This window comes from Cygnus olor, chromosome 2 (genome assembly GCF_009769625.2).
Source record: "Cygnus olor isolate bCygOlo1 chromosome 2, bCygOlo1.pri.v2, whole genome shotgun sequence".
Classification (NCBI taxonomy): Eukaryota; Metazoa; Chordata; class Aves; order Anseriformes; family Anatidae; genus Cygnus; species Cygnus olor.
In genome coordinates, this window is record NC_049170.1 from 28,921,484 (window position 1) to 28,934,510 (window position 13,027).

A 13,027-nucleotide genomic window follows, 5' to 3' on the forward strand; every position below is an offset into this window, starting at 1 on the left:
GTACTTTTCATATATTTATATAGGATATAATGGGCACTTAAGCAAAAAGATGAAGTAAGAAAAAGGGTATTGTGGGAAACTCCTTGAAACATTAGGCAGGTTGAAATATTTTATTCAAAGTGGTTAAAAGTGTAGACTGTAATCCTCTTTTAAAACAGTAAGCAGGAAACAGTTAAAAATGATTTTCTCAATTTTTGTTTTACATTATATCATGTTATCATTACATCATATTACATTTGGTTTGTCATTACATCATCAATGGTAATCATTTACTCATAATTACTAACTTAAGCATTTACAGGAAGTTTGACAACTAATCAGCTGTCACATGCTTTATTACTACATATTCATTTAAACTTTGGTTAGTTTAGCATGAGTTTATGCCATATGCTTAGAGTTTCATACGATTTTTGAGGATGCTAAATGATTCAGCTTATGTGTGTGGTGCTGTGTGGATTAGCTAATTGTTCTTTCTTTTGTCCATTTCATGCTCATTGCTAAATAGGAATTTACATTGCAGTTTACAAAATAAATCCACTATTAAATGTAATGGTAAAAAATGTTATATTTAAATGTTAACTTATTAAAGCACACATTACTTATCAGAGTATTTGTAAACATTAAAAGGAGGTGGTGATGATAGATTTAGCAAAATCATAGTAAAAATTTACCTGGTGAGTAACAGTGCCTCAAAACTTATTAGAAACGGGTTCCAAGTGCTTAACACTAAGAATTTCCCCAGTTAAGAGGCCTGACAGTTTTCTGCAGGGTAACATCTTGAACATTTTAGAAATGAATTGTTTTTAACATAGTAAGTTCAAAGCTTGTCCTTATTTCAAATGGAAGAGCATGACGTAATTACTTTAAGTAATAGAATGTTAAAACATGATTTTTATCTGTTCTGATGTGATACTTTCAAAGTAGACAAGCAGTTGTAGTCTTAGAGTAAATGCTGGGGCATACTTTTATTTACAAATTCAGAGATCTTTGGTTTCTTAGAAATGCTGTTGATTAAATACTAGAATATTCATTTGAATCCTGCATTATCGTAAAAATAAGCCTTGTCATTCTCTCTAACAGTGTGTGCGTTTTTATGCCCCCGCCCATGCTAGGTAGAGTTAGACTATGTATTTTCCTGGTAGAGAATAACCTGAACCAGTACAAAGACAATACAGCTGCTGAAAGACAATACAAAAAAAATAAAATCAGATTGTGAAATACTGGCATTTTTATTAAGAAAATGCTTGTCAACTACCAACAGAGACCAGTACTTCCTATTGAAATGAGATCTTTGAAAAACAGTGATAACCTGAGATAGCATATGAAATGCCAGGGACTGAGATCAACCAAAAAATAATCATGTGAGGCCTGATGTTTTTTATTTTTGTTCCTGAAGGCCAAAATAGTTTGGTGGTAACATTGCTGCGGGGATTTGTTTTGGCCAGAGGACAGAATGAATCCTCTGGAGTCCCTGACCAGCAGCCCCATGAACACTCATTCTGTATCATTCTGTTCATTATACTCCTGAGACCACTCATTCAGTACAGAGCCAGACAGTTTTTTTTATCTGGAGTCATTAGATAATGATATAAAATCAGTCACTTAAATATAAGCACATGTGCAATGCAATATTGCATATTACATATCTAAAATTTTGGATTTTTTCACTTGCCCTAATTGAAGGATGTTTGGGTGGTTGCAGATGGCAAATTTTCAGTAGCATTACTCCCTGGCAGGTATTGTTTGAAGCTCTTTGAAAAATTGTTTTTGGCTCGTATATACTGTCTTTTTATCTCCAGAATAAAGCAGTACGCTTTTTTTCTTCTCTTCCAGTATACCAGTCAACACACGTTATTTGTTCAAATTTCCAGAGCATAGCTGTCATCTGAAAACTATGGTCCGTGTTTCTCAAGTTCAGAGTGGTTTAATTCTTTGCTAAAATTTGATGAGGTGATTTATCACAGCGTATGTCTACCAGAGCTGTTTTCTCCTAATTAAAAAATCTATCTTATAACTGAACAGTTTTCCCTTTTAAAGTGTGGGCAGAACTGTTTTCTTAAAGCATACTGAGTGCTGTTCCTCAAGCACAGAGAATTGAAATTTACCCTTTTCACATTAAACACTGGGTGCTGAGGATATTAATTTCTTCCAAATCCTCTGTCTGTTGGCCAGTTGTGACTATAAGAATGGCTATCTTGTTCAGACTGAGGATTGAATTTTTGACTTTTGTATTTTCATTTTATAAGCCACTCTGAAAGTATGTAGCATAGGGCAGTTAAGGCAGTCTAATTGGCAGTCTAATTGTTCTATAATGTGGTATTAGAACAAGACCTCATTTTTTCATAATATTTATAGTAATGTTATCTATTAAATGAAATATTTTCATATGTTTTGTCTGTTTTTCTCTCTAATATAGCAAAGTTGTTTTTTTTTGCTTCACTATTAAAATTAAAACCAGGTTTGTATAAAGCTTACCAGTGTGTTGGATTTGAGGTCTATTTGTGTGATCTTCAACTTTGTGACATTTCATTTATAAAGGGATGGTGTTCAATTTTCTTCAGCTTTTCTCATAATTTCACAAATTGCTATGTGCCAGTCCCGTCATTAGGTAAAGCACATTTAGATTTTTTGATGTATATAAAGCTGTAGCACAAGGAAGCATAGTAATGCCATTGTTTGCACTAATTTTTCTCGGGAAGTAACAAGGTTATCTCCCTTCTGTTTTGATTTCTACATCACCTAAATAATAAATTAATAAATCCAAATTGTCCCTCTCCTACTTGTATGATCAGTGTAGGTCTTTACTTCATAAATTCATAAATTTCTAGGTTAAAATCTATTTTTGTGCAATTGTTTTATAAAACTTCATAAGTAGAAAACATTCTTTGGTCTTTGAGCACCTACCAAAGTAAAGCCCCATTTTAGGTTCACACATTTCTTGAAGCTACCCATGCTCAAAAATAAATTCACTACTGGTTATTTAGACAACGAAGAAACATTTGCATCTTGCAGGTACACAAAAAGCAGTGTTTCAGTGTTAGCCCGGACCATTAATAATCTTTGAAAACTAATAATGTGTGCTCCTGTTCATTTGCTACTCCTGTCTTTTGCTAGTGAGTTCAGAAGATCCATTTACTCTGTGAGATGGGGAGGTGTTTCTCGTACCACAGGTCTTTATACTAAGTAGTAGGTAGGTGTTAGATTGAAAACATAATGATAAAAACATGCTGCTACTTTTCTTCTGCAGTTTATTGTTAGTGCTTGATCAAAGGCCTTCTCTATAATTAAAAAAGTTTTTAATTGTTATTGAGGCTTCTTCATGGATCAAACATTTCCAGTAGTTTTTAGCAGACACATCATTGGTTATCAGACGTGGATCTTTACCTGCTTTTAGTAGTTGTTAAAACCTGTTAGGTGTCTTTTCCACTGATTTTTCTTCATAAGGGTTCATGTTAGAGAAACCGAGTTTGAATGTGAGTCTCAGAATGCTTTGTGGTGTAAAAAGTAACATGCAGTATCTGAATCACATAGCGCAGAGTTATGATTGTTACAGTAGTACCATGGTAGCATTATCCTTGATGAAGGGATTTATTTTTTTGTATGAAAAATACGCAACTAGATAGATGGATAAGTCTGAAGATTTGGGTAATACCATGTCTCATTGGACCAAAGAGGTGTTGCAGTGCCTTTATTTCAATCTGGTTTTTCAAAAGCAGAAGACTTTTTCTTTCTTTAGATATTTTCAAATAAATGGAAGCAAGAAAGAAGCATTATGATCAACATGAAAGCTTCCTGAATGATGACTTACTGATCATTTAAGTAAAGTCTACGGTGGTGCTTCTGTTGAGTAGACTTTTCTTGTTGAAAATGTTTCTTTTTGCTGTCAGGTCTATGTTGCCATGTTTACTTGATATCCAATAATGCAAAGGTTTTTACCTTTTCATACTGTTTTTTTTTTTTTTTTTAACCTACATCTGAAGCATAGGAAAAGCTATTAAGCAATGCTACATTGCTCTTGTGCAAGACATTGGTAATGTGTCCAAAACATTACATTCAGTTAATGGTCTCCCATTTTCCACAAGGGGCAGATCTGTTTTAACATTTTAATCTGGACCAGGAGTGTGTGTTTGGAGTAAATCTCCTCCTGTTCACACTCGCTGCTTTTTGGTTCACATTGTGGACCATGGAGCATGGTAACAGCATTCCTTTCAGATGAGTCCAGAAGATCACATTCAATTATTGACTTTCTCTGAGGCTGGATTATGCAAATCCAGAGTAAAAGCAAACCAAAATTTGTGTACAGAAATTGAATCTTCAGCACCGTTTTTCCTATTAAATTACTGGTGCTGCATGGCAATGCTTACTGATTAAGAAGTAGTCATAGATTGTCTGAACAGATGGAAAAATGACCTGTTGTGATAGGTTTCTCTATTCATTGCTTGTCCTTGAAGAGATGAACTAAAATGAACGTGAGCATTGCCAGAGAAGGAGTAGGAGTCCTGTGTCTGCTTTCTATAAATATATTGAAATTAAACAGCAGAAGGGGAAAAAGAGTACTTTAAATTCAAGAACCATGTTGAAATAAACCATAATAGGAGCTGAAAGTTAGGAGATTGTTTCCAAGTCAGAGGAGTGAATTTCTGTAATAGGTTTTCTGTGGGTCCTGTGGGAGCTAACAATCAAACGACTCTATAGCTGAAGCTTGACTGCTCTATAAAAGGGTTGATTAGATGTGGTTGCCTGTGATAGTAGAGACTATTCCAGTAAATCAAGAGGTTCCTTGTAAGTTCATGTTTGTAGCTTTTTTTTTTTTTTAACCTCATCTTTGGTGTATTTGTAAGGTTTTATTCTCTGTATTTACTCCCCTCTCCCACAATATACTGTGGTTTTGCAGCTTTCTTTTTTGTAGATCTTGCTATTTTCTGAATTTGATTGCTGTGACAGTTACATGACCTGTTTGCAGAGCAAGCTTGGGCATAGAATTGGAATTTCAGAAACTTGCAGGCAGCATCTTCCCTCCTGGATGAAATGTTTCTTTTCCTGTCTAACATAAAAATTACAGTAATTTATTTATTTATGTTTAAATGGTGCACTAGTGAAACTGAAGTCCTTTACAGGTCTCCGTAGCTTTCTGTACAACTGCCTGAGTTTATGTAAGAGAAAAATGTATCTTTCTCTTTCAGCAGTGCAGAACTAAAGAGTGGGAATGCTTTAAATCCTAGGTGCAGGGTGGCAGGTCCAACAGATGGGGTTCCCAGCTCCAAACGTTTTTGTAAGCTCATACCACTATTTCTTTGTTTACAGAAACTTCATTTTTATGCAGCACTTTAATTGTAGGTTGCTTATTTTTAATTTATATATAGTACATATTTTTACCATAATAATAGAAGGGAAGAAACTTTTCATCAGAGTTGCTCATCGCAGTATTCTGAGAACACTTTTGCAGCTATTTTTTACATCTGCATAAGCAGATCATAGTAAATACTTTAGGTCTGCTCTCCATTGGAGAATTAATGATGTGACCGATGCTGCACTATTATGAGAGGCCATGGTCTGTGACACTTAAACAGAAACGCTCCTTGGAGTTTTGACTCAGACTACTTGAATGCAATGGGACCTATGCAACTAAACAAAACTACACAAAGTAACCTCTAGCTAAGCGTAAGCAAAGAAAAAAAAAAAAGAGGGAATACTGTTATCTCTAAAGCTTTTTTTCTCCCCTTAGATCACTAGAGAGCTTTCTTCTATAAACTTATAGTAATAGAAGCTAGTAATACTTAGGTCTGTGAGCTTTTGTTTAGTTGTTTAAGTTTGTGTATATACGTATTTGTGTATGTTTATCCACACACATTTCTGTAAATACGTAACTCGAAAAAGTAGCATTTTGGAAAAGTTATTCTACCTTATAATTTATTATTGGTTTTATTTTTACTAGCTTTTTCTCGGTATTTTTATTAGACTTAATATTAGCATACCAAGGAGGCCTAGAAACGTTAACAGCGCTGTGTACATAGAGAACAGAGGTCTGTAAAGAGGAGGAAGAATACTAATTGTATGTTATACACTTGAATGCTGGCACCGAACTGTTTGCAAAGTATAAAAGCTGTATAAACTGACTTCCTTGTGTTCTGGCTACTGATGAAGTCCCAATACAATGTTATCTTCTCTGCAGTCTGCCTGGTAGTACTTCTGCTTTTCTAGATCAGCAAATACCACCAGCACTGCCGTGTCCTATTTGCAGTGGGCTTAAGTGCTTTAGAGATAAGAAGTGATTAATCTTCGTAACGTTATAACACACCAACAATTATCTTACTTTTACATATGGAGAAATTAAAGCAGAGAGGTGTCGACTTAGCCAAGGTCACACTGATAACAGTTACTCAATCTGGAATTGGATCCCCTGTATTTTCATTGTCAGCCACCGGCCTGTCTGGCGGGCCCCGACAACTGCCATTATCTGCAGGTAGAGCCAGAAGAGGTCTGAGACTATACTGCTTGGATGAATTTGGGAAAATTAGAAAAATTGGAAAAGCATGGAAAGCTTCTGTGGTTGTGTGTGGGTGGTGGTAGTGTGTGGGTGGGTAGTGTTGGTTTTTTTTTTATAAAGAACAATGACAACAAAACAAAACACAGCTTAAACTTTGTTTCCTATTGGAATAGGCAATATAACCACTAATTCACTTCTTTTGTTTCTGTTGGTATTTTAAGAACTTATGGAATCATACATCAGAACAAGCCTTTGTTAGAAACAGGATTAAAATATGTTTTCTCTTGTATTTGTGGTTCTCTTCTGTTGAGTTGAAGAGGAGTTGGAATTTGGATTAAGGGCAATATGTGTCTGGTCAGCAATGCCTTTTCAAAATAAAACCAGGACTATTAGGTTTTTAAAATCAAATCAGTTAATATTGTGTTAGCCCTTACTGAAGCTCATAGGAGCAAACGTGTTTCTGGTGAACATTTTATATATATATATATATATATATAATTTATGTATATAAATATATAAAAAGAAATCAGCTCATACACAAAGCACATGACTTTGGGCTTTTGGTTAGATCTGGGAGGCACACACTGTTTTGTCTCAAGGATGTATTAACATTTAACTACACATAACCAAATACATGTATTTTATCTGTCTCCTTCCAAAGAGAATTTGCAACTTCATTTAGGTAATGGTTAATGTATGTGTCTGTTTTAATGCCAATTAATAGCAGAACATACATTTTTATTTTTTAGTTGAGATTATAAAAAAGAACATTTTAAAAACATGAAAATAGTGATGAATTGGAATTTGTTTGAAAGTATTTATAGTTTGTTGAACTGAAAATTTTATATGAGAAAAAATGCAGTCTTTATCAGTGGGTATCATTTTTAAGTTTTTATAATTAATGTTTTTAGTTAACATCTGCATTTATGACTTTGCACAAGATGAGTATTTTCTGCAAATGAGAACACAACTTGATGATTTCCCATCTTGTTAATTCTATCATGGACGTTGTTAATAGCCTTCCCTTAGAGACTGTATACTTTGGAAGCTCTGATTGTGATTTTGTGCTTTTTCAGAAACTCAACAGGCATTTTTTTTCAACTCAATGTTCAACGATTGGTAATATACACCTACAAGTTCTACATCTTTGTCTCAACTATTTTTTTGTTTCAAAACCATCTCCCTTAGGAAATAGATTTTAAAATTGATTTTCATAACACATTTCTTCTAAATCCCTGCTACTAAAGACCGCTCTCATCAGAGTGAATTCAGCAGTGTGTCATTATAAAGATTAAACTGCAGCAGCAGTTTCAATAATGAATAGATTACAGATCAGTGGACACCATTAAAAAAGGGATATGGTAGGATATGAATAGTGAAATAGGAAGCATCTTTTTTGAATATTAAATCCTACTTTCAAAATCTTGGTTTTCAAAGTTTAAATACTGTCAGCAAAAAAAAACCCCAGCAACAGAAAAAGTCTTGCTGTTTTCCTGCATAGTTGTCTAATCATTTCGGAGATTCCTTTAGATACTGTTGTGTTTACTGACTTTATTTGATTTATTTCCAACCCAAACACTTCTTTTTGCTGCTTCAGAAGCATTCCTTTTTGTGCTTTTGTGACTGCAGTTTTAAATAGGAAATCTTTCACTTTGCAGGCAGTGCTCAGAGTGTGACCAGGCAGGTAGCAGTGACTTGGAAGCTGATATTGCCATGGAAACCTTACCAGATGGGACCAAAAGATCACGGAGACAGATTAAGGAGCCAGTGAAATTTGTTCCTCAGGATGTGCCACCAGAACCGAAGAAAATTCCAATCAGGAACACGGTAAATGATGGTTGAGTTGTTGTTATGCAGCTTGTATTCATAGTGGTTTTGTTTAAAATGACTTAATTTTGGACGTTTTGAATCGTTTAATGTTTTATTACTTGTGTTAAATATGCAATTTCGCTAAAGTAAATAATAATCTGGGATACATAGTTCTGAACTGAAGAGCTGTGCAAGCTTTTCATTTCACCTGGGTCACTAAATCCTCTGTTAATGGCAGAAAAAAAAGGAAAGTTCACTTTGCAATTAAACTAATCGTTTACGGCTATTCTTCACCATAACGGTATGGGTACTTTGTTCTGGTACATGCAGATTTAAGTATATTGAATGGCCAATTACAATTGTAAGGTAATAATTTATTTCCTTATGTACAAATAACCTGCTAAATGACCGCACATTTTGTGACTCCCGTTATTTCAGGATATAGGAGTTATTTCAGGATTTCAGATATAACACCCTGTTATTTTACCTCCTAGTCTTACTAGTCGTATGTTTTCTCCAATTTTTCTGGTATATAGTGGTGTGGGGGTTTTGCCCCCTTCTTTTTTCTTTTTTGGGTGGTGGTGATGTTTTATTAGAAGAGCTCTTGCTTCTTGTACTAATCAAATATTTAGCTTTTTTTTTCTTTTATTTGAGAGTAGAATTTTCTATTGATCTGTGTTCCATTGTTTTTCTGGTGCTCTAATGCTTAAAAACTTTGTTCTCCTACTCATAAAACAAGATTTTTCATGTGTGATGTGTCACATCACGTACAAAATATACATGAATGTATCAATGGTTTTTCGGTACAGTTTAAGAAATGAATAATGTTCCCATGACCCTTTGATCATTTGTAGTAATTATATGTAAACTGTGGTTTGTCTTCCAAAATACTACCCAGTATTAGAAAACGCCTAAACCCATTCACGTTAGGGTTAGACATACTTCATCTTTCATGCAGTTGATTAGATGGGTGAGAACTTCATTTTCCTCTGAAGCCTTTTCCAACTTCTTATGCTTGTACTAGCAGATAGGCCATACTTACCTCTTCTGTGTATACACTGATGGGATTAAGCAGGTATTTTCCTTAAATGTTTATTTTAAAGAAATTTCAATATATTTGCAGTGTTTGGGCTGCAGCGTTGATTTACCTAGTGGCTTCCTTGTCCTGGTGTGTGACCGAAAAGAGCTTTAAGAATGGTTCAAGCCAAAACAATTAGTTTAGCTCAAAGCATTAGGAGTGTGAGTAATCCAAAATTAAATGTTGTGAATAACTGAGAGCCTATAGGAGAGAAACTCCCTCTTTCCCCCCTTTTTCTCGTTGAGGGGAAGCACAGGTTCTTACAGCTGTCTGGGTAGGTTAAACTGACTGGACATGTTGGTGTTCATGCAGAAGAGAGACTTACTTGGTATTGCTGTTTAACTCTTCATCTCTTCTCCTTTTTTCCTTCTTTCTCTCTCCCCTTTCTACACCTAATGTAGTGGTAGGGGGTAGGGATTCATTATGGGAAATAAAACTAAAAGCATTGAAGGAAAGACATTCATAGTAAGAATAAAGAGGTGATGTAAGGATTAGTACAGAAGGCAAGGTTCCTTTCTTAAGATGCTCCTGTGATACCTGCCAGTTTTCTTCTGTGCTAAATGGAGGGGAGGCTGTCTGGTTGTTCTGAGGCATTCCCCTCAGTGCTACACTGTTACGTGTCATTGGTGCTGCACTGGTGAGCCAGCATTTCCCCTGGTAGAGCATCTGTCTACACACACGGTGGTACATCACGTAGAGATTAAATTTACTTTCAGTGGACAAAAGTTGGCAAATGCAGCGTTACACAGTGGAAGGGTTATGGCTACTGGTCTAAAAAAGCTTTGTTCCTCTGCTTGGATTTTTAGGGTCTTTCAGGTTCTCTTCAGCTCTTTGCTTTCCTACAAAACCAGATTTGCAACATAATGCCTGTGGTGTCCTGTTAGCAGGTTATAAAATTATCTCCGATAACCTCTTTATCTCTGATCATTTAGCTTTCCTATAGCACTGACTATGATTGGTGGTGTTTTTTTTTTTTCTCCACTCCCCTCTGTCTTCAACTTAACTATGGAAGAGGAGGTTCACACCTGTGACACCATGCTGTTTTCTTTTTCTAAACTAGGCTTTATTACTTCTTGGTCTTGGTACACCTAGGCTGTATAACAAAATGAAAAGTACCAACCTCTGAAGACTTACTAGATGCTTGGTAGCTGTGTGAGATTCCCTAACACCTTCTTTGTTCTGAACAAAGGAAAGACTTTTTTTAATTCATTAGCTCTGGGGCTGACTGTGTTTGAGAGGAAAAAAAAACCCTGACCTTCGGACAACTTCTCATATAAAGTTTAGTTGTCTCCAGTTATGGAGAGAACATCTCTGTGGTGCATTTCAACAGTGATGATCAACTTGTCCTTTGTGCACTCACTGTGCAGATCATTCTAAATAATTTAAAAAAAGGAAGAAAAAAATGAATAATTTGAAAACAGTTACTTCACAGTGCTCTCTTAACTATGTGCTTTGTGCCTGTGAACATATTTTATTCAATTCAGTTTTGTTTTGCAAGAAATTGGCAAACCCACTTACCTAACAGTGTAATCAGCCTTGCTTACAGTTACAATCAACAAGTGCAATTATAAGACTGTTGAATTGTGTATTTGTTGATCTTAAGTAAATTTCCATTTGTTTTGCATAGATTTATCTTCAGTTGATACAACTGAGAAGGTTTTCTTTTTCTTTTTTTTTTGCCATGTACCTAAGAGAATGGAATGCATTTTACATGTTTGGATCTCACTGTAGTGGTTCATCGTAGTTAACTCTTATTTGTAGACAGAAATTGTGGGTAAGCCTTTAACCTGATAAAGTTGGATTAGGTGTTACTGATGACAACAATAGCTGGTATCTAAGAATTTTACATAATTAATACAAATACAAATGTTTAACTAAGCCTGTATGCTATCTATGCAAAAACACTATGTTAACTTGTACTTTCAGAATTAATAGTTTGCTATTAGTTTGTCTTGCAGCTCATATTTATTAACATTGATTTCAAACATGATACAATATACACTTTTTCATGTAAATTTTTTTACCTTATTCATAGTGTTTTTTTCCCTCATTTCCATCAGACTATGAAGATACCATTTTAGAAATACTCATCATTATACCTTTGTTTCTCATCCAATCTAATTATGACCGTGTACTTGAATCCTGCAAAGATATTTTCTCTATTTTTGTAATTCATCAAAGCTCCTGCATTCAATCATGTTGTGGATTTTCTTTTCCAGCGGTAAATTGTTTTAAAAAGAAAAGCAGAAATGTGTTTTTCCACTTTTTTTCTACCTACTAGTTTCCTTTTCTTTTGTGTTATTGTAAACATTTAATAGGCTATCTAGTTTTAACTTCTGTAACTCAAACAATTTCTTCTCCTTCATTTTGTCTGTGAACTTAACAGTTTTTTTCAGGGCTTGCTCATTTTAAATCTCTTAATTACCTAGCCTTACATCTGCTTCAGGATACTTTTAGCAGAGTTTTAGAATGGGGTGCTGTGCATTGTTTTGAACGAGGTACCTTTTCTTCATATCTTCAGTCTGCTTGTGCAAAAACTTGGCTTATAACTTATTGCTGGGCTGGGAAGAGCTGTGAGTAATACTTCTTTTCCAACCAACTGAGGGGGAAGTGGAGACTCCAATGAAAATTCAGGTTTTCTACTAGGACTACATTGTTCAAATCTTATTTCAGTCTAATCTGAACAGTGATGGCCAGAAACCAGTGGCAATTGGAGAGTGTACAGCTTCTAAGTGATATTGGAGACTACATTTCCCCCTAGAATTTGGAAGTGAGAGACAAGTATGACTAAAGCGAGGTATTCAGAGTCAGGACCATGCTTCTCCCTTGTACAGTTCTCTGTGTCAGGGCAGTATTTTGTGCCCCAGTGCTGTAAAAGTTTTTTAAAACAACCCCGTGAATGCTCTCTAGTGCTTTAGTTTCTTAGCTTTCAAATGTTTTGGGGTATTTATATCAAAGGATATTTATATATCAAGAAGAGAACAGTTTCAAAAAAAACAAGAAAACAGGGAGAAAATCGTTTCAGAAAGTGGTCAAGCATTGGAAAGGGTTGCCCAGGGAGGTGGTGGAGTCACCGTCCCTGGGGGTGTTTAAGGAAAGGTTGGACATGGTGCTTAGGGACATGGTTTAGTGGGTGATAGTGGTGGTAGGGGGATGGTTGGGCCAGATGGACTTGGAGGTCTTTTCCAACCCTAATGATCCTGTGATTCTATGAAAATGCAGCTGTTTGGACTGCATTGTTTTGGAGAGGGTGCCTAGCATATAGTACGTGAAAGCATAACTGAAGTTTATAAGAACACATTTCTGACTTTAACCTTGCTAAAAAGATTGTTTAAGATTATGCCTAAATGCACAAAGGTAAATATATCAGAATTCTACTCGGAATCAAGGTCTAAACAAATGATAAATGTGAATAGACTAGACGTTAGGTCTTTAATTTATTGTAAAAGATCTGTATTTGTGGAGAGAATTGAATGCATTGTTTATGTTTATGCAATTCAAGCCATATTTAGTAACCTTGGTAATCTTTTGAATGACTTTCTGGATTTCAGTGGATAACTTCTCACACTAGCTGTATTTAAAATCCATAGTCTTTATAATTTCAATTTCATACTTGTGTAAGCTTCACAAATCATTATTGCTGGTGCTAGTTA

The 13,027-nt window shown here is 35.1% G+C and overlaps 1 protein-coding gene across 1 annotated transcript in view; it reads left to right on the forward strand.

The window, feature by feature from the left end:
- PHF14 (PHD finger protein 14) overlaps positions 1-13,027 on the forward strand; it is a 163,155-nt gene that overhangs the window by 44,334 nt on the left and 105,794 nt on the right. Inside the window, 1 exon segment of the mRNA XM_040547426.1 lies at positions 8,146-8,314. Coding sequence (XP_040403360.1) covers positions 8,146-8,314 — 169 coding nt within the window.